The 19,975-nt window shown below is 33.8% G+C and overlaps 1 protein-coding gene across 1 annotated transcript; it reads left to right on the forward strand.

The window, feature by feature from the left end:
* The first annotated feature begins 10,689 nt into the window (after window positions 1-10,689).
* LOC104886703 (hypothetical protein) lies at window positions 10,690-17,170 on the forward strand. Its single transcript, XM_010671182.3, has 2 exons — window positions 10,690-10,998; window positions 16,527-17,170. The coding sequence occupies exons 1-2, from the start codon at window positions 10,831-10,833 to the stop codon at window positions 17,076-17,078; spliced, it is 720 nt and encodes a 239-aa protein (XP_010669484.1). The 5' UTR covers window positions 10,690-10,830; the 3' UTR covers window positions 17,079-17,170.
* Window positions 17,171-19,975: the final 2,805 nt, after the last annotated feature.

Genomic DNA, 19,975 nt, shown 5'->3' on the forward strand with positions numbered 1-19,975 from the left:
TGATGGGTTTTTCAGATATTCGTTTGCTTAATCAAGAATTATCTATTGATTAAAAAAGGAAATAAATTGGGAAGTATTTTAGCAATAAAAATTTGGAAAATTATGATCTTTAAAGAGATATCATGCTTGAGTTTATCTGATTTTATATTTTATGTCTTTAGATAGTTGTTATTGTTAAATTTGATTATAGCCCTCTTCTCTTTTTCAGACTTCTGCATTCTCAGACACCAAGAACCGCTTGTATCTGTACAAAATTCTCATTGGAGTGTCTCTGATTTGCTTCACTTACTTCATTGGAAATCTTCTTATGAGATCTGCATGTTATGGAAATCGAGTTAGTTTTTGTTTTGCTTACTTGAGATTGATATTAGTTATGGTTTCTTCACGAGAAAGCAGATAATTTTTATGCTGTGTTTTGGCTTTGGGCTTCTGCTTTGAGAATGTATCAAAGGTTCATATGAATGTGTTTATATCTGTGGAGTTCTGTTGCATAGATAGAAATGATTAACAATTATCTTTTACATATAAATTACGAAATATTTGTGTTTTGAGATGCTGTGCTTGTCAGCTAGCTCATTTTCCATCTGATATTTGCTTATTAAAGTGTGGGGGGAGGGGGGGTGTGAAAGAATATTTTTTGAACTTCATTTTGTAGATTCACATTCTTGCTACAGTTGTCTCTGCTTCAAATTCTGTCTGTCTTCTGTATCTTATCAGAAACGGCTCTTTGCCATTCTGTTAAGAAGGTGTTCTGAATTACGTCTTATGTTATTAAGTGATACATGTAATTCTTTGCCATTCTGTTAAGCAGGTGTTCTGAATTACAGTCTTATGTGATTAAGACCTACATGTAATATCCAAATGACCGGATTTTGTCTTAACATCATAGTGATTATTTATATATATCTTTGTGTTATAGTATGCTAAGTTTTCTTTTCAATATGTTTTTTAATTGCCAAGGATTACAGAGAAGTTAGTATTTGTACCTCATATAATATGACTAAAATTTCTGATTCGCATTCATTAGCAATACTTCATGTTTGCAATATTGCTTGACGTAGCCGTATAGGGGGTCATGTTCTTTAGTTTGAACAGATGGTGTCATTTGTATGTAGCTCGAACTTAAGTAGATGTCATAATGTACATGAATGTACCAGTTTTATCCTTAAAAGTACTATAGTGGAAAGCTGAATAAGTTGTCGAGTAGGCGAGGACAATTTAAACTGTGTTCGAAATGAACATTACACAAGAATACAATTGGAGGAATATGTGAGAGGTACTCAGCTTATAAGATTCACTCTTTCTTCTTAGGGGGGAAATTGGGAGGATGAGGCAACTCAAGGGTATGTGATATCTGGTTTGCAACTCCTGTTGATTTGCTGAGCTCACATGTGCTAGGATAGTACGAGTTTTGCAGACCTATTACTCATGCTGCTGGCCAGCAGGGGTAGCAGGTCTGAATTTTTTTTTTATAAGAAAAGCTCAAATGCTCCGATTGTTAAGGAAAAACCGGAGCATTTGTTATAACAAATGCTCCGGTTTTTCCTTAACAACCGGAGCATTTGTAAAATGCTTAAATGCTCGTATGACGTTTGCTACGCGTTAAATACAGAGCATTTGGGGCCTAAACAACCGGAGCATTGAGGTTTTTTTTACTAGTGATGAAAGTGTTCCACTCCTTGTCCCACGAGCTATGATCATTGCTCCCTTGACAATCTTCCAAGAACCCCATCAAACACAACCTTGTAACCCGATGTAGCAAGTTGTGCTACCGAAATCATGTTTTTCTTCAACCTTGGGATGAACTTGACATTCTTCAACTCCAACGAGCCACCATGAGTGAGTTTCACACTCACATCACCTTTCCCCATGACTTCCACTGCCTTGCCATCCGCAAGGTAGACCTTTTCAAGTTTTCCAGATTTGAAATTCCAAAACAGCTCCTTGCATGGTGAGGAAAGATGAGAAGAACCCGAATCCAAGACCCATGATATTCCCGAGCACCCAACCAACTCTTCCTGATCATCCATGCTTACCATCAAAGCATCGGAATCGTACTCAGAAATCAAGTTAGTTGATGCTTCTTCTTCATCATCACTTTCTTGAACCTTCTTCTTCCTTTTCCAATTCAATTTTGTTAGGACAATCTCTCTTTAAATGTCCTTTATTACCATACCCCCAACAAGTAACACTAGCCCTGCCTTTTGACTTACTCCGGTCCCCCTTTGACTCCGATTTTCCTTGAAAGTTCCTCCCTTTTCCCCTCCCTCTACCTTCTACACTGTATGCTCCAGATGATTCTCCACTCTCCTTCCTTCGAATGCTCTCACTCAAAATCAGATCACGGACAACATCATAAACCAATTTTTCTTTACCAGAAGAATTACTAACAGCAGTTACTACAGTTTCCCATGCATTAGGTAAGGAGGACAACAAAATTAGGGCTTTCACTTCATCCTCAAAGACAATATTAACCGAAGATAATTGACTTATCAATGAATTAAATTCATTAATATCTTCAGCAGCAAAACTACCATTATTCATCTCTAAATCAAACAAACGACGCATCAGATATACCTTATTCATTGCCGAGGGCTTCTCATACATATCTGACAGTGCTTTGATCAATCCAGCCGTTGTTTTGATATCCTTGAAATTGAACGCCACAGTCCGAGCCAATGTCAAACGCACCACCGCCAGTGCCTGCCTATCCAGTACCTTCCACTTAGCCTCCTCAATCTCAGCAGGCTTTTCAGACAAAGGTTGATACAGATTTTTCTGATATAAGATGTCTTCTATTTGCATCTTCCAATATCCAAAATCTGTCCCATCAAACTTCTCAATTCTAATATTTGAATCATCCATTGTTAATTATTCTAGATCTAGACAATAAACCAACCTAGTTCTTGATACCAATTGTAAGTTCTATTGACTATCAATCTAGAAATAATAGCAAACAATAATAGAATATCAAATAAGAAAGCAGGAAAGAACACACCAGAACTTTTACGTGGAAATCCAAGAACTGGGAGAAAAACCACGAATATGCACTAGGAATCGATGAATACTCAAGAAAGATTACAAAAACACTCAAGAACTCTCTCTAAAGCTTTTTCTCTCTCAAATATGTGTTTAGAGATGAAGAATACATTAATCATAATTAGGGCACCTATTTATACCCTCATTAAGCAAAACCGGAAAATAACGCGTCCTCGATAGGTGAGGGCGCACCATCCCTTAGTGCGGGCGCACCATCCCTTTGTGCGGTCGCACCAGCCCTTGGTGCGGGTGCACCAGGCCTCAGGTGCGGGGGCACCTGAGTCTTCTGTCATCAGTTTCGTCAATTCTTCGTAAAATAGTCATAACTTTCTCGTTTCTCACCGGAATTGGACATATGACCTATCGTTGGAAAGCACTCGGAACAAGCTATCACCTGCAATTTGAATCGCCTCAAAATCATTTATAGATTGAAAGATATGTGCATTCAAAGTCAGCCTTATGTCCCAAATGACGTTTTCCTTCTACGCAACCTCATCTCCACACCCATACACCTCCATGAGCTTCATATCACGCCATATACCCAACATACTTACTATTCCGTAACACAGCCACACAGGTTTATAATTCGGTTAGCAGTTCATAAGAAGTTGCAAATTACAGCAGAACTTGCAAGAATTGGAGTGAGCAGTTCTGATTTGTGCTTGATTTGTTAAGGTGGTATAAAGTCCCATGAACATTTATATTTTCATTGTCCGTACAACATGTAGTGTCTTACTATGATCAAGAGATGGCTAGATATTCAAGTAAAGTTCTATAACATTGCATGAACTTATCAGATGGGTGAGAAATAGTAGGAAAAAACAAAGTTTAAGAAGCATGTCATAAGTGCAAGATGAGCAGCTATGGTGTATTATGTTTGGCAAGGGAGAAACAAGTGTTTTTGGATGCATTGTAGTCCAAGCATATTTTTTTACAGTAAGGCAGATTAAGTAGCTAGTGAGAATAAGAATTGATACTGTTTTAACAAAGAAAGTGAGTAGGAGTGTTACAATTGGTTTTAACATTGTAATCTTGTAATGTAACTAGTTGTACGTTTTACCTCCTTTGATTATTTATGGTCCAACTTAGTTGGTCTATAGTTATCTTATTATTGGTTTAGGTTGTAACTGGTTTTAGAGTAATCAAATTACTTATGAAGAAAAAGGTTTGAGTAAACCTTTTGTAAGAGTTGTGGGAACTCTTGAGATACTTAGAGTTAATTTATGAGTAAAGAGAGACTGAAGAGTAGCACTATGATTGAGATATCATAGTGAGGAGAGTGGAATTCCGATTATAATTTGCAAGAGTTTGGAGTTTCGAGTGGAACTTGCGAGAGTGTGCATTTAATAGGCTATAACTAAGTTGCTCCTCTATTATAGTGAAGAGTTTAAATCACCAGTAGGTCGTAGATTTTCTTCTTATATTAGAATAAGAAGTTTCCACATAAAAAGTAACTCTCTTACACTTTAAGTTCCTTATTACTTATATTTTAAATTGTATATTATTTGAACAATAAATTACACACTACAATTCAACTAACGGTTATAATATTGCTTTTGAGTTAACAAAGATTTTAAACACTCCATTTTTTATGCGGCTTATGTGGCTCCATAAAAAAATGACCACCTAAACGTCCGAAAGCGATCGACGTGGTATTAGTTAGGTAGATCACTTATAAAACAAGCAATATCAATTGGTCAGATGTGGTTGCCACCAATCAAATTGGAGCTACGCACCCAAAAAAGGACCATGATGAATAAAAGGCTAAAACTGTTTATCCCACCTCTTTGAACTATACCAATGTATAAATAAATATTACTAAAATGAACCATGAGCCAACTTGTTGAAACAAACCTTGTCTCTTGTTTGCTCTCCTCACATATCTTAGGATGGACTTGCCAAATAAAGAGCAAGGAAAATCTTCCCTTATATGGAGTATGTAATTAAATGATCTAATTCTTGTTGGCATAAATTTATTAAATAGTCATATACCCTTCTCTCAAGATCAGAACCATATTGCGAGTGTCCAAATTGTGAAATAGCATAATTCTGTCTCATTTTACATTAATTGTTATCAAAGTCACTATCATTTTATTCTGCCAATAGCTGTGTATTCTTGATCACCTAATATACGAAGTTTAGGTTTAAATCTCTTAGATCAATTTGAAAGTCTTTGTTATGAGTTGGTCCCATAGTCTAATTAAACCTCAATATATAAGATTAAAATACTATTCCGGAACATCTGATATGAAATAAATTGTAATATTGGACTATACCTATAGAAAATGATAAAGTACGATGAAATCAAATTTTCAAATCTAGTATGATCATATCAGTAGTTTTTAAGAAAATAAGTAATAAGTTCTTCAAATAAGGTGAAAAGAACATAACCTTAATAACAACATTTGACACGTGAGTTTGGCAAGGAAAAAAAAGAGAACATAACCTTATTAGTAATTTTAGACATGTGAATTTGGCAAAAGAATTGAAATTATTTTCATGTGACCTGGAGGTCACAATCAAATATTCTTCTCGAATTGACAATATTGAGGTTACGATCTTCTCTTTCAATTAAACTTACTGCTAACGATAATACAACTTTGTTAGTTAGAAATTGATGTTGTAACCAAACCCTCATTAAATATCGTATATATAACGCAAAGAATAAAAGCAGTGGGGTAAGCCACACACTCTATTCGTTTCTAATCAAATGACATTTAAATCAAAATATATTGTTTCATAATATAATTTATTCTAAAATACGAATGTAATTTACTATGCAATTTTATAATATCAAGTTAAGGAGACTAAAATTGCTTAGGCAAGAGTATTGTTGCTAATTGAAACTTGCAAACTAGAGTGCTTCTATCTCTAGCTTGTATGCCCCCTCCTAAAGAAGTTAGGTAGTTATATTAATTTGATCATGAGTTATCTTATGGTTTCAAATGATTTTGGAATATGGAATTGATTTTTTTATTGAGACAAAAGGTGATTCAAACTACATGGCTTACCATATACGAAGGGAAATAACATATTTGAGGAAAGAAGAACCATGTTAAGTTTATATGCTAGATTGCTAGTGTTTTGGAGTTTTGCATGGCAATCTAAACTTGAGTAGTGTACTCCACTCACCAGTGACCACTACATGTACAGACAGCTATGCTATCCCCATTACCGTCAATCTCATTTTTATCTGATACAAGAAAAAAAAAAACACAGTGCAAAGCCTTGTCATTTTGCTGTTTCTTCTTTCCTTTCCCCTGATTTGACTGCCTTATCTTTTCTTCTCCTCCTCTTTTCTTTAGGAATCATGATAATCAATCAGGATTAGATGAAATAGAAGAAAAACATTGAAATAATTCCTAGCTTGATATATACATTTCGAAAAAGTTATGATGAAATCTTATATTCCGTGTGTTGCATGGGTCACTAGGTCGAGACCTAGTGTCATATGATATCAAATTTTCTAGGGTGATATGCATAGATAACATCAATCCATCAATCTGAGTTAACAAACTCTTGAGGGATGGTACTTAAAACTGGGATCGAATTTTGTTTCCATCACTATATTATTCTGGTTCCATCACCGCGTCATTCTTCAACTTATTTTAACTTATTTCAGAAAAAAAAAAAACATTAGTTTAAATAAGATAAGATAAAATACAATAAGTTTGAATAAGTTGAGATAAAATAAGATAAGATAAAATAAGTTGAATAAATTGGACTAGTTATGTTAAGCAACATGATAAACTAGCATATAAGTTCAGATAAGATAAAATGAGTTCAGATAAGATAATATAAAACAGTTTCAGATTAATTAAAGTAAGTTGAATCGAATACAGTCTTAGTCGCTCATTTACCTAAAAACATAATTATATGGAAACATTATTTAAAAAAAAAAGGAAAAATTGACAATAGAGGTCTCAACTTTGGGCGATAATTTTTAAAAGGTTTGAACTATTGATTAACCTGTGTAGGTCCCAACTTTAGGGGGTCTTAACTTTTAGCGGGCCTCCGTGACTTAAAACTGACAAATTTTTTTTAAAATCTCACATTGTTCCTACTTCCCTCCCTCAATTAACCCTTCTGGTGTGACCAAAGTTTTACAAGTTATGACCTATAAAGCCAGTTTCAAGTCCCTAAGGCCCGCTAAAAGTTAATACCACTAAAGTTGGGACCTACACAGATTAATCAATAGTTCAGACTTTTTAAAAATTATCACCCAAAGTTGAGACCTCTATCGTCAATTTTTCCTATAAAAAAAAAACTTTATAGTTAATCAAAATTACTTCAAAAATCAAAATAATTAAAATATATATGTAAATAGTTAATTGTTCGACACAAAACTGGTTGGTTAGATCGTTTAACAAGAGAACAATTGTTTAACATATTATGCTTTGCATTTTACGTATCAGCTTTTAGCTAATAGTTTGATACTTATTTTGGTGCATCTTATAGCGTTAGCTAAAGTAAACTTACATTTTAGAAGAAAACGGTGGATATCGCATATTGTTCTGCACATCTCTGAACTTGTGGACGCTTTCAATTTAGTGCTCAAGCAACTGAAGAGATCGATATAGTTTCTTTGTGTGCGTGGTGTCTGGAAACCACTTCTGTTGATCCCATTGAAACGAGACCGATTTTACGAAACTGTCATATTCCACCTCATGACCCATTTACAAAGCCGTGGTGGACTTTGGAGAAGATGAATTAAGCTATTAACTACTTTAATTGACTAATTAACGCATGGTGATAAGATTAGTTTAATGGTATTGCACTAATAGTAGTATAAATTTCCCACTTGCAAACCTTTAGTGCATGACCAAAATTTCCTTCTTTGTTGGCTTTCTTTATTTTTTAAGTAAAATTGATTTATTGATAAAAGAGTTATACCATATTTACAATTATGACTTGAAATCGTGTGAATGGCATAAGGATAACTTTGAATGCACATATCGTTCAATATATAAATGGTTTTAATGTGATTCAACTTGGTGGTGATAGCTTGTTCAAAGAGCTTTCCAACGATAGGTCATATGCCCAATTCTGCTAAGAAACGAGAAAGTTACTCCTGTTTTTACGAAGAACTGCCCAGAGCCATCGCGACTCGCGACATGCAACGCGACACGCGTTTTGCGAAATCCGTTTCTGAATCAATTTTTTTCTTGTTTTAGGGTTTTATGCGGAGTATATAGTATAGGGTTTTTTTTTTGTGCGGGGTTCCTTATATTATAAAAGGACCTCTTGGTGCTCATTATTGAAACACAACTTATGAAACACTTTTACCTTCTATAATTTAGGACTCCCTGTATTATTCTCTTTGGTTTTTTCTCCATTACAGCGAAGAAGCTCTAATCCCCCACCTGTGGACGTAGGTCAAATTTGACTGAACCACGTAAATCCTTGTATTATTTGTTCGTTCATCTTTATTGTTTTCTCACTTTTATTATTCTATTGAATTTTTGTTCCGCATCAAATCACACTACAACACCCTGTTTCCTAACAAACTGGTATCAAGAAATTGGTTATTTAAGATCTTAGGTGTTTGTAGAACAAGTTTGATTTTTTTATTATGTCAATGAAATCCGATATTGAGAAATTTGATAGGCAAGTAAATTTTGGCCTATGACAATTAAAGATGAAAGTCATCCTGGTTCAAAGTGCTTGTCACAAGACTCTAGAAGGTGCATCCAAAAAGCCTTCGGGTATGACGGATGACAAGTGGGAGGAGATTGATTTGAAGGCACTATCAACGATTCATCTATGTGTATCTAATGAAGTTTTGAGAGAGGTTGCCAAAGAGACGACTATTGCAGGTTTATGGTTGAAGTTGGAGCGAGTCATTGTATATGACAAAGTCTGTGACCAACCGTCTATTGCTAAAATCTAGACTTCAAGATCTTAGTCTAGAACAAGGTTAACCGCTTGAGTCTCATTTAGATGAATTCTTCTGTATAATTATGGATTTGTAAAACATCGATGTTGAAATCGATGATGAGGATATGGCTATTAGGTTGTTGTGTTCTTTACCACCTTCATATAAGCACTTTCGAGATACCTTATCATATGGTAAAGATGATTTAATTTGAGTTTACAGGATGTTAAGGAGAGTTTGTTGTTGAGATGAAGAAGTGTTTGAAGAGAGTTTCGTCAATTTGAGGAAGCATGCTTGGCGTTGGTGACTTTATACTCTCGATCTAAACCATGTGATGGTTTTGTATACGGATTTTGTGTTCGAAGACGCATCGGTACACAATTATAGAAGATGTCTATTTTTCGATTGCTTAAAGTGAGTAAGCTTATGGAATTTTTTTAGATGGAGTTATCTTGTTTGATCGGTTTCAAGTCAAGGTGGAAATTTGTTATCTATGACTTGAGATCTTGTGAATGGTATAAGGTTAACTTTGAATGCACATATCTCTCAATAATATTTTTGATGTGATTCAAATGGTAAGTGATAGCTTGTTCAAAGAGCTTTCCAACGATAGGTCATATGCCCAATTCCGCTGAGAAATGAGAAAGTTACGCCCGTTTTACGAAGAACTGCCGAGAGCCATTGCGACATCCACCGCGTTACGCGTTTTGCGAGATCCGTTTCCGAATCAATTTTTTTTTATTGTTTTAGGGTTTTATGCGGAGTAATATTTTAGGGTTTTTTTTGTGCGGGGTTCCTTAATTATGTCATAAACGGACCTCTTGGTGCTCATTATTGAAACACAACTGATGAAATACTTTTAGCCTCTAGTATTTAGGACACCTTGTATTATTCTCTCTGAGTTTTTTTCCATTATAGTGAAAAAGCTCTAATCCTCCATCTGTGGACATAGGTCAAGTTTGACTGAACCATGTAAATCTTTGTGTTATTTGTTCGTTCATCTTTATTGTTTTCTCACCTTTATTTTTCCATTGATTTTTTGTTCCGCATTAAATCAAACTAAATCAAATAGAAGTCTAAGTTGGCAAAATTACGATCATTGTGGATGAGATCTGATTTTAATGAGTATCCTTCTTTACATCGATGTTTGATACGTCCTTGCTTCCAGCACGAAAGGGAATTTTGATTTATTGTGGTTTTGAAATCCAACTACATTTGATGGAATTGATTACACACCAAGAGCTGATTGTTGTTGCAGCACTGCACAAATCTTCATCAACAAACCAACATTTTCTGAAAAAATTGAATTATATAATCCCAAACTCTCGCAAGCAAAGTGTTTGAACTAAGTGTACTAGTAAGAGATAAAACTAGTTAAATAAACATGTCAACTAAACTAAAACAAACAAAAAAAGACAGAGATATTCTAAACAACTGTAGCAACAAAATTTTATAGTAAAGAAACCTTTTAGAAACATATAACACCATATAATATTTCAGAAAAAATATTGCCACACTATATATACTTTCATAAGAAATACATGCCTACTTGAGATATAATATGGTCGACCTAACAAAGTGGCCATATGAGACAAGTTCCACATAATTGATCTATCATGTTGGTAATTTGGTAGGTAAAGGATAAAGGCCATTACCCCCTTTAAATTTTTGGTCTTTTCATCATGCCTAGCTTTGAAAATTGCATATCTTATTTGATCACGTCCACGTACATTCTACTCCCATGTATACGCACAATATATATAGGTGGAAAAACATATGAAGCACCAAAAGCAAAACATAGTACAAAAATAAAACAAGAGAGAGAAAACAAGTCTCAACTCTCAAGCCACTCCAAACACAAAACTTATTAAGAAAATCTAAAGGAGGAGTGGAAAAGAGAGAAAAAAGATATATAAATGGAGTGGAGAAAATGTTATTTGGACTTGTTACTGGTGCCTTCTGGTTTATTAATTTTGACTGCTTATCATGTTTGGCTATGGCACAAGGTTCGAACGCAGCCATTCTCCACCATCATTGGTACTAATTCAAATGCAAGAAGATATTGGGTAGCTGCCATAATGAAGGTAAGTAGTACTTATAATAATCATCATCTTAATTTCCCTTCATTTCCCATATTTTAGCTTAAGATTTGGTAATTAGATGATTGGCATAACCTCAGCATATTCGAGGTTTATACATGCATGATGCATGGTACGGTGAAACTTACTAGGGCATGCCAAGTTTTCATTAAATCATCAATCATGCATCAAAGAATACTTCATCGGTTTTTGTTAATGCGATATCTTACTTTTGGAGTTCAGTGTTTATAAATTTTGAATATATATATATATATATATGTTAGAATTTGGTGTCAAGAGGTGTAATTTTTAAATAATACACCTTATTTAATCTTTATTAATACATAAATTAAAAAACAAACGTTACAGTAAATTTGTGCATTCAAGACAAAAAGACAAATGTTACAATTAAAAAAAACAGAAAAAGCAGTATCTAATCGTTCGGCGAAAATGAACTCAATGATACTATGAAAGGTATAATGAACAAATTGAGGAGGTATCAAAATCTCAAATTTTTTGGTTACAGTAAATCCGGGATAGATTGTCATATGCTATTACGGTATAATTCATTATTAACAACTTTCTGTTTTATAGAAACTGTAAATGAAAAACTCTGATGAAATATTTCGTGTACCCTACCGCACATACTTTAACACGATCTTCCTAGTACACGAGATTTGGTTTGTTTCATTTAATTTCTGTTTCGGACTTTCGGTTACATGCCTTATGTTTCAACTTTCAACCTCGCTTAACAGCATGTATAGCATGGAAAACACAAGTTGCATATATATCTTAATCATTGATTAGGGAAAGAAAGTATATTAAGGAAGAAAGTATGACGGACAAAACAAAACTTGTGAAAATTTGAAATATAAATGTTCCACTAAAAAAAACCTGGAATATAAATATAATCATCTCATTATCTTTATTCATAATTACATGTGTACTCAGATACACAGATACTAAAGGTGAATAGTCGTTCAAAAACTTGAAAAACATGTATATCTCAAATACAATATTTAATACAACTGCAATGAATGCGAAACAATGGGGTCACAACTAACTACAAAATAAAGACAATTTGTAAGGTAACAACATGGATAATGTCTACCTATTGTGAGACTTGGAATACACGTAAAAAAGTGGTGGTGATAACCGTCTAGTAGTTGTCTACACGCAATTTAACACACAATATCAAGATGTAGATATTTATTTATAGTATGTTTAATTTTTTTCTTACCACTTTTGCTTATTCTTTATTAATTATAATATTTCCCCATTTGTCTCCATTATCACACTAAAAACCCACTTAACACCCCTCCCCCATGAGTAATTAATCCTCACCAAACCCCAATTACTTCATCCATATTTCTCTCCACGTTGGTTGTGATATGGGCGATGATGAGGATGAAGATGAAGATGGTAATTGGTAAAAGCTGTATGACAGCAGTGTTTGATGGTGTGCTGGCCGTGGAGAAACATTGGTTTAATTCTAACGCACTAAATTCTACCCCCATTAGCAAATTAAAGCCTCTAATTACTCCTTAATTCTACCCCTATTGCTATTAACAAAGCCTCTAGTTACCCCTTTATTTATGTGATATCTAGTTGGCCTTGGCATCTTTAGTTTTTCAAACCAGAAAAATCAGATTAAATACTAACGAAGCATTTAAGTCAGGAGGATGCATTTATAGACTCCTGAATTTTGTTTTGTGTTAGATTGCAATGATCTTTAGTTAGTGGTAGGATTATTAAATATTGACTAACATGTTCATGATCCACTCATATTGTGAGTCTACCGTATGAATATAAATTGGAACAACCCATCTTTTGTGTGACACGTCGCAAACGCATACTCATAATGGTGGCATTAGCCATTATGTATGACCTAATAATATAACCTCATAATCTTAGTAATTCTATTAGTAAGCTCATATATAAATGCATTTTTGGTAACTCGCTTGTACTAATTCGTAACCCGCATCGCATCATCAACATAAGACTTGGTGTTCTTTTCTATTCTATTATAGGTGAAGGTGTTTTTTTCGGAAAAAAAATAGACAGAGAAACTAGTTATACATGCAAAGCTATTGATTGATAGGTTTAAATAAATTACAAAAAACCACCGTGGGAAGTTCTATTGTTGCCTTTAATACTATGGTCTATGTAGGAAGTTAAATAAAATTCTCATTTTATGATTTATATAAGACACAAAGGCAATACAAAGTAGAAAGAAAGAGAGGGAAAATTCGAACATTTGACCTATCGTTCACATCACCTCAATATTAACCATTAGGACCAAGACATCGTTGCTAGCTAGTAATATAAGATCCTCGATCATGTGTTCTTGGATATCTTATTTTGACCATAAGGTATACTGACAAAAACATAAGAACTAGTATATTATTAGATTTCGATTGAACGTACTAAAAGTTTATCGTTAAACTAACTTTTATCATTATAGTTTGAAGTATTACTAATTTACTACCTTTATTACTTTTTATCTACATAGTTTGATTTTCGCATTTGTGAAAATACATCTTTTTTATTATTAATAAGTAAATATTACTATATAAAGTTTATATTTCGAAAATATATATCAAGATGAATCTATAAAGATCCTACATGATTTTGTCTTTCCTTATGTATAAACCATAAATAATGATGGTCAAATAAAATATGTAAAAATATTAAAACAAAATATATATAGATTAAATATAAACGGGCGAGTTTGTTATTAGTCAAGATTTAGCCTCCGGATATTTGAGTAATTAATTTATATTTAGAAGTATATATCTTTGATAATTTCCAGTTCAAATATCATGTTATAGATTCTAGATAGACCACTCGAGGATTTTCAAAAGAGATAGCATGATGAAATAGCATGTCTAGAAATTTTAGAAAAAAACAACTCAAATTTATAATTTTTTTTGTTATTATTTATCAAATTGTTATACTTTTTCACGCTTGTCAATGCACAATTTCGATCATGGATATTTAGTAATAATTACATATAATTGATATATATATATATATACACACACACACACACACACACACACACACACACACACACACGTACATATGTGCATAATCAAGCTTGCTTGTTAGAGGTGGTGGAGAATCCATTGTGCTTGGAGGTCACAAGTTTAATTTGAACCTCACTATCTACTTGTGCTTGGGAATAGGGATTCCCTTATATAGTTATACCTTCCCTATTCTCAAGTGTTGACCTGTGTAATTGGGCTGACTTACCTGGACAAGGTATTCGTCCAGTATGGTCCTTCTTCTTACCAAGGAATCCCCAGGGGGCCCAAAAATTCATATATATACACATATACATATACATATATGATAGATAAAACTACATTTTACATATTCTACTAAAAATGTGATTTATAGCCAACAAATATGGAAAATATAAATAGGTGGAATTCATAGTAAACTAACAAAACGGAGATAGGTTAAAAGATCATACTATAACCATTATTATGGGAAACTATTTTCATTCCACGCATGACCCGTCAACCTATGTGCCTTCACTTCAGGATGTTTTACCAAACAGGCCAACCTTAACTTTATAATCTCAACAGAAAATTCATTCATCAAAGGGAAAGTTGTAGATAATTTATGAACAATGTCCACTAATGAAATGATACCTTTAACCTTTCATGCAACATAGGATAGTGGTTCAGCAAAAGTGTAGCATGACTCGGCCAATTACAACATGTTTAACTTTACATGCTCACTTCTTCTCATACTTACTGGTTATGTAAAATAAAAATAAGTTTATTCACTTCTGCCTGAAGAAAAAGGGGTCAAAATTCACGTCACATAAATCGTAATTGCATTACCTTTCCATTTTCACGTTCTTTATTATTTTTCATGACCTCATATGTGTTATCTCTTGCGGAAAGTTTGGGTTTAGGGTTAATTAATTAGAGACAAAAGGCATCATTAATTAGTTAGTGCACTTCCTTTGTTGGAATTCTGGATTTTGATGAAATGAAACTCATAAGATAATTGTATTATTGTATTTTATTAGTTGTTGTCACTGCTATAATTTACTGTTTATTATTTACGAAGTTTAGAAAATACTTTATAATCAATGATTAGAGCAAATGGCACATAAATCATAAATGGTATACAAAGTATGGAAGAGAATATTTAAATTCCTAAAATCATATTACGAATCAACTTTCCAAAGTACTTACCGGCTAAATTCTTGACAATAAAGAAAGGAAAGACCAATAAGTCCATTATTATATAGAAGATATTCATATAATATGTCTTAGTCAAATACCTTGGGTTATAGCAATCTCGTATATTTAGGATATCATGTATATCTTTAGTGTATTATCTTTTTCTTGTATAACATATTCTTTAGAATATTATTAGCATAATATCTTTATTTTATGTATTAGTTGTTATCTCTTGTACTATATAAGGTGTACTTATCCTACTATTCAATACAAGCTTTCTCATGAACTCTATCATGGTATCATGAGCCTTGATCTTATTCCGCTTTCACAATCCCACCTCCCTCTATTCTATGGCTACACCATAAATCATGCTTGCCGATACAACAAGCAATGGTGACCCAACTGTTCTCCTTCCTCTCCACGCTTCCTCTTCTTTTTCTTTAATGGCTATACATACAGTGCACTCTAAGATCCTTTTTCAATGGCTACACATGTTCATCCTCTCCAGTCTCAACCGACTTTAAACTCTATCATATTATCCTAAGAACCCTTGTGTAGTTATGTGTGTTCAGTGTGTATATATACACCTATGACCTATGACCTATGCCCTATTGTACCGGAGCAGTTCACAATGCACGATTCGAGACAAACAGGAAACTAAATGCTAAGCATATCAGCTTAATTACTAGCTAATAAACAAATTAGATTGCGCAATGCATAGTAATAAAACTTCAAATAACAATTAGAGTGCTCATACTAACAAACAAATTGAATACAACTTGTGGTTTTTCCCAGTGAAACAAGCGACTACACTTAATTCCTCACATGAGCAAAAGAACAAAAAAAGACTTGCTTAAACCTCCATTTAAATACCATCCTTTTCACTAATCCAGCAAAAAATACAAACTAAATGCTAAGCATATCAGAATACTAGCTGATTGGACATTATGCTCCACAAAGCTAAGGTTACACCATATTGTATACTACCATTTTATCTATCTGCTAACCAATCATATTTGAATGCAATCAAATTTTTTATAACATTTATCTCTTTCTAATCAAACATCTACCTAAAACTTTAGTCATAAAAGAAGTTACGCAGCTAACGTGCTTCTCACTATATATAATCAATTTTTACTTTCTTTATTTCTTTTCCTTGACAGCCATTTGTGTCTCCAACTCCAAAGTCCTAACATCAAGAAAGTGAAAGCACCAACATATAATATGACAGTGATAACACCCATACATATACTAGTATATATATCCCAAACTATGTACTATATGATGTGAGATGGCGCATGAAAAATTGATGGTATACACGTTTGCATGCAGGATAATGACAAGAAGAACATCCTAGCCGTTCAAACCATAAGGAACACAATCATGGGAGCAACCCTAATGGCCACCACTTCTATCCTTCTCTGCTCAGGTTTAGCAGCTGTTTTAAGCAGCACTTACAGCATTAAAAGGCCGTTAAACAACGCCGTTTACGGGGCCCACGGCGAGTTCATAGTGGCTCTCAAATATGTTACTTTGCTCATCTTCTTGTTGTTCTCATTTTTATGTCACTCTTTGTCTATTAGATTCATAAACCAAGTTAATTTTCTTATCAACACCCCACAACAAGACCTATTGATTGCTAAGGTAACACCTAATTATATCTGTGAATTATTGGAGAAAGGGTTCATGTTGAACACTGTGGGAAATAGGCTTTTTCATGCTGCTCTCCCACTTTTGCTTTGGATTTTTGGACCTGTCCTAGTTTTCCTTTGTTCTGTTGCCTTAGTTCCTGTGCTTTACAATCTTGACTTTGTGTTTCAGTCTAATGTAGGAAAAGGGGCTCATGATCAGATCACACATGGGGATTTCTTGTCTGTACCTTAAGTACATGATCGAGTTCTTCATCTTACTTTATTAATTGTGATATTATCATGACATTTGGATTTATGAGAATATATTTAATGGGATTTTGCTCTCTTTCTAGTTTTATATTTATATTTACATTTGCAAATGATAAGGATGTTAATCCATTTATGTAATAACAAACAATTTTATTTTGGACATGTTTACAAGAAATTAATATTTTTAGTCTAGTTGATACTTTAATTATGATATTAATAAATTAACGGTCGCTTCACAAGACGTGTGTAGATTATTAATATATTTCTGGTTTGATTGACATCATAGAGTATGAAAAGTAGTAAATCTTGTAAAGTTAAAGTTGCTAAAAAAATTTAAGTTATGGTTGGCGACACAAAAAAAAAAAACCACTCTTTAGTTATTATACTTCGACAAAATAAAAGAATGAACTTAACTAGGTCCGTAGAACTTCTCATAAGGAATTCTATTAATCATGAAAAACTCTAACAACTTTTTATAGTTCCCAAAAAGTAAAACTTCATCAGTCTGAAATATTTTATGAACTTACAGTTTTTATTTCCAACCAAATCACCATACAAACTACAATGTAATTTTTAACATGAATAAAGAAAATAGTACAATAATAATAATGCAATTCTAATTCGCGTAAACTCAACTTTTCCAAAAAAAAATCTTGAATGTAAAGTAATGAATGTGGGAGTAATGGGTTCGTGTAAAGGTTGTGAGTCTGACAGATATTTTCATAACATCTTTTTTAATTTTGATGGTTTAGTACGTAATGTGACGTTTTTGGTCCATCTCATATACACTTAATAATATCTCGTCCTATTACTCCCTAACAACGATTTTAGAGGCGTTTAAGTTTGTTTATTCCCTTTGCATATCTCCAATACGTGTCAATCCCTATATCTCTACTCGGTTGTTGGATGTGAATTATAATTGTGGTGTTTTTCCATTCTTAGTGCTTTTCCTAATTTGATTCCAATAGTTTATACCCTTAGTTTAACCAAAACTTGACGATTTCTTCGGCTTAGCTTATTGTTAAATTAACACATATTGGTTCTCCTTACGAGTCCTTATGGAAGAATGACCCTTGCTTGGCACTTTACTTAGTAAAGTGGTCTAGTTAAGTTTTGATTGACTTTATAATACTAGTACTAGTTTTTCCTTTGTCATAGAGCTGTTCTGATTCAGTCTAATCTAGCTACTAAGGCTATTATCAAATGCAAAGCTTCACTCTCCCCTCGTCTATCCTTCAAGACTTCGATAAAACCAACACAAATTTCTTTTGTAATAAAGATCCGGGTTGTGGTGCGGCCAATCTTGTTGGTTGGGACTCTATTTGCTGCCCTAAATGTGTTGGTGGGCTTAGTTTCCGGAAGGCCAAGATTACTAATCTTGCTTTCGAATGCAAATTGGTTTGGAAAATTATTGCAGCTCCGGAGAATATTTGGGTTCTTTTCATAGGCTTCTTATTGATAAAGCCATATACGCCAATATATTGCCGTATGAGTCGACTTGTAGTGCTACAACCTTTCATGCTTGCAGGCATTAGATTTTGACTATGTGACAAGTTATGATTTCGCATGACCTGAGCACTGGGACAGAATAAACCAAATTATCACGCCAAAATGAAATATCTTTACCACTACCTACCTGCCACCGCAAATCTCTTTTGAAAGAGGGTCTCAGGCGCATAAGATTTTTCCATTGTCAGGAGCAATTTGCATTCGGAGTATAAGACCAAAGGGACTCATTTTTCAAATACTTTTTCATAACTAAAAGAACCCAAATATTCTCCGGAGCTGCAATAATTTTCCAAACCAATTTGCATTCGAAAGCAAGATTAGTAATCTTGGCCTTCTGGAAACTAAGCCCACCAACACATTTAGGGCAGCAAATAGAGTCCCAACCAACAAGATTGGCCCGCACCACAACCCGGATCTTTATTACAAAAGAAATTTGTGTTGGTTTTATCGAAGTCCTGAAGGATAGACGAGGGGAGAGTGAAGCTTTGCATTTGATAATAGCCTTAGTAGCTAGATTAGACTGAATCAGAACAGCTCTATGACAAAGGAAAAACTAGTACTAGTATTCTAAAGTCAATCAAAACTTAACTAGACCACTTTACTAAGTAAAGTGCCAAACAAGGGTCATTCTTCCATAAGGACTCGTAAGGAGAACCAATATGTGTTAATTTAACAATAAGCTTAGCCGAAGAAATCGTCAAGTTTTGGTTAAACTAAGGGTATAAACTATTGGAATCAAATTAGGAAAAGCACTAAGAATGGAAAAACACCACAATTATAATTCACATCCAACAACCGAGTAGAGATATAGGGATTGACATGTATTGGAGATATGTAAAGGGAATAAACAAACTTAAACGCCTCTAAAATCGTTGTTAGGGAGTAATAGGACGAGATATTATTAAGTGTATTACTAAGGTCATTTGTGGAAGGTTGAGGAAGGAATTACCTGATATTGTAACTGATAATCAAGGAGGCTTTGTTCATGGCAGGTATATTATTCATAATGTCATGGTGGTGCAGGATCTAGTCAAGAAGTACAGTAGGAAGAATGCAAGTCCTAGTTGCATGATTAAAATGGATTTGCAGAAGGCATATGATACAGCGGCGATTGATAAGTGCGTTTCAAACGTACTTTATGCTCTTTTTAGCTCATTTTGATCCTATTTATCCCCTTTCTTCCCTCTTTATTCTCCCTTTTCCCGTCTATTTCATTCACTTGATCATACTTGATCATAGTGATATTTTGCTAGATTTTTAGTCATTTTTGACTCTTTTTAGCTCATTTTGATCCTATTTTTGCTTTCACCTTGTTTTGCCATGTTCTTGATACAGGTGAAACTACTAAGATGGCTACGATTTGTAAAGTTG

The sequence above is a fragment of the Beta vulgaris genome, chromosome 2, assembly GCF_026745355.1.
Source record: "Beta vulgaris subsp. vulgaris cultivar EL10 chromosome 2, EL10.2, whole genome shotgun sequence".
Taxonomy (NCBI): Eukaryota; Viridiplantae; Streptophyta; class Magnoliopsida; order Caryophyllales; family Amaranthaceae; genus Beta; species Beta vulgaris.

Excerpts from the sequence above, each read along its gene's own strand:
- LOC104886703 (XM_010671182.3), top strand. The coding sequence starts at position 10,831 with ATGGAGTGGAGAAAATGTTATTTGGACTTGTTACTGGTGCCTTCTGGT. Across the intron at positions 10,999-16,526 it reads GGGTAGCTGCCATAATGAAG|GATAATGACAAGAAGAACAT; the intron begins GTAAGTAGTACT and ends GTTTGCATGCAG.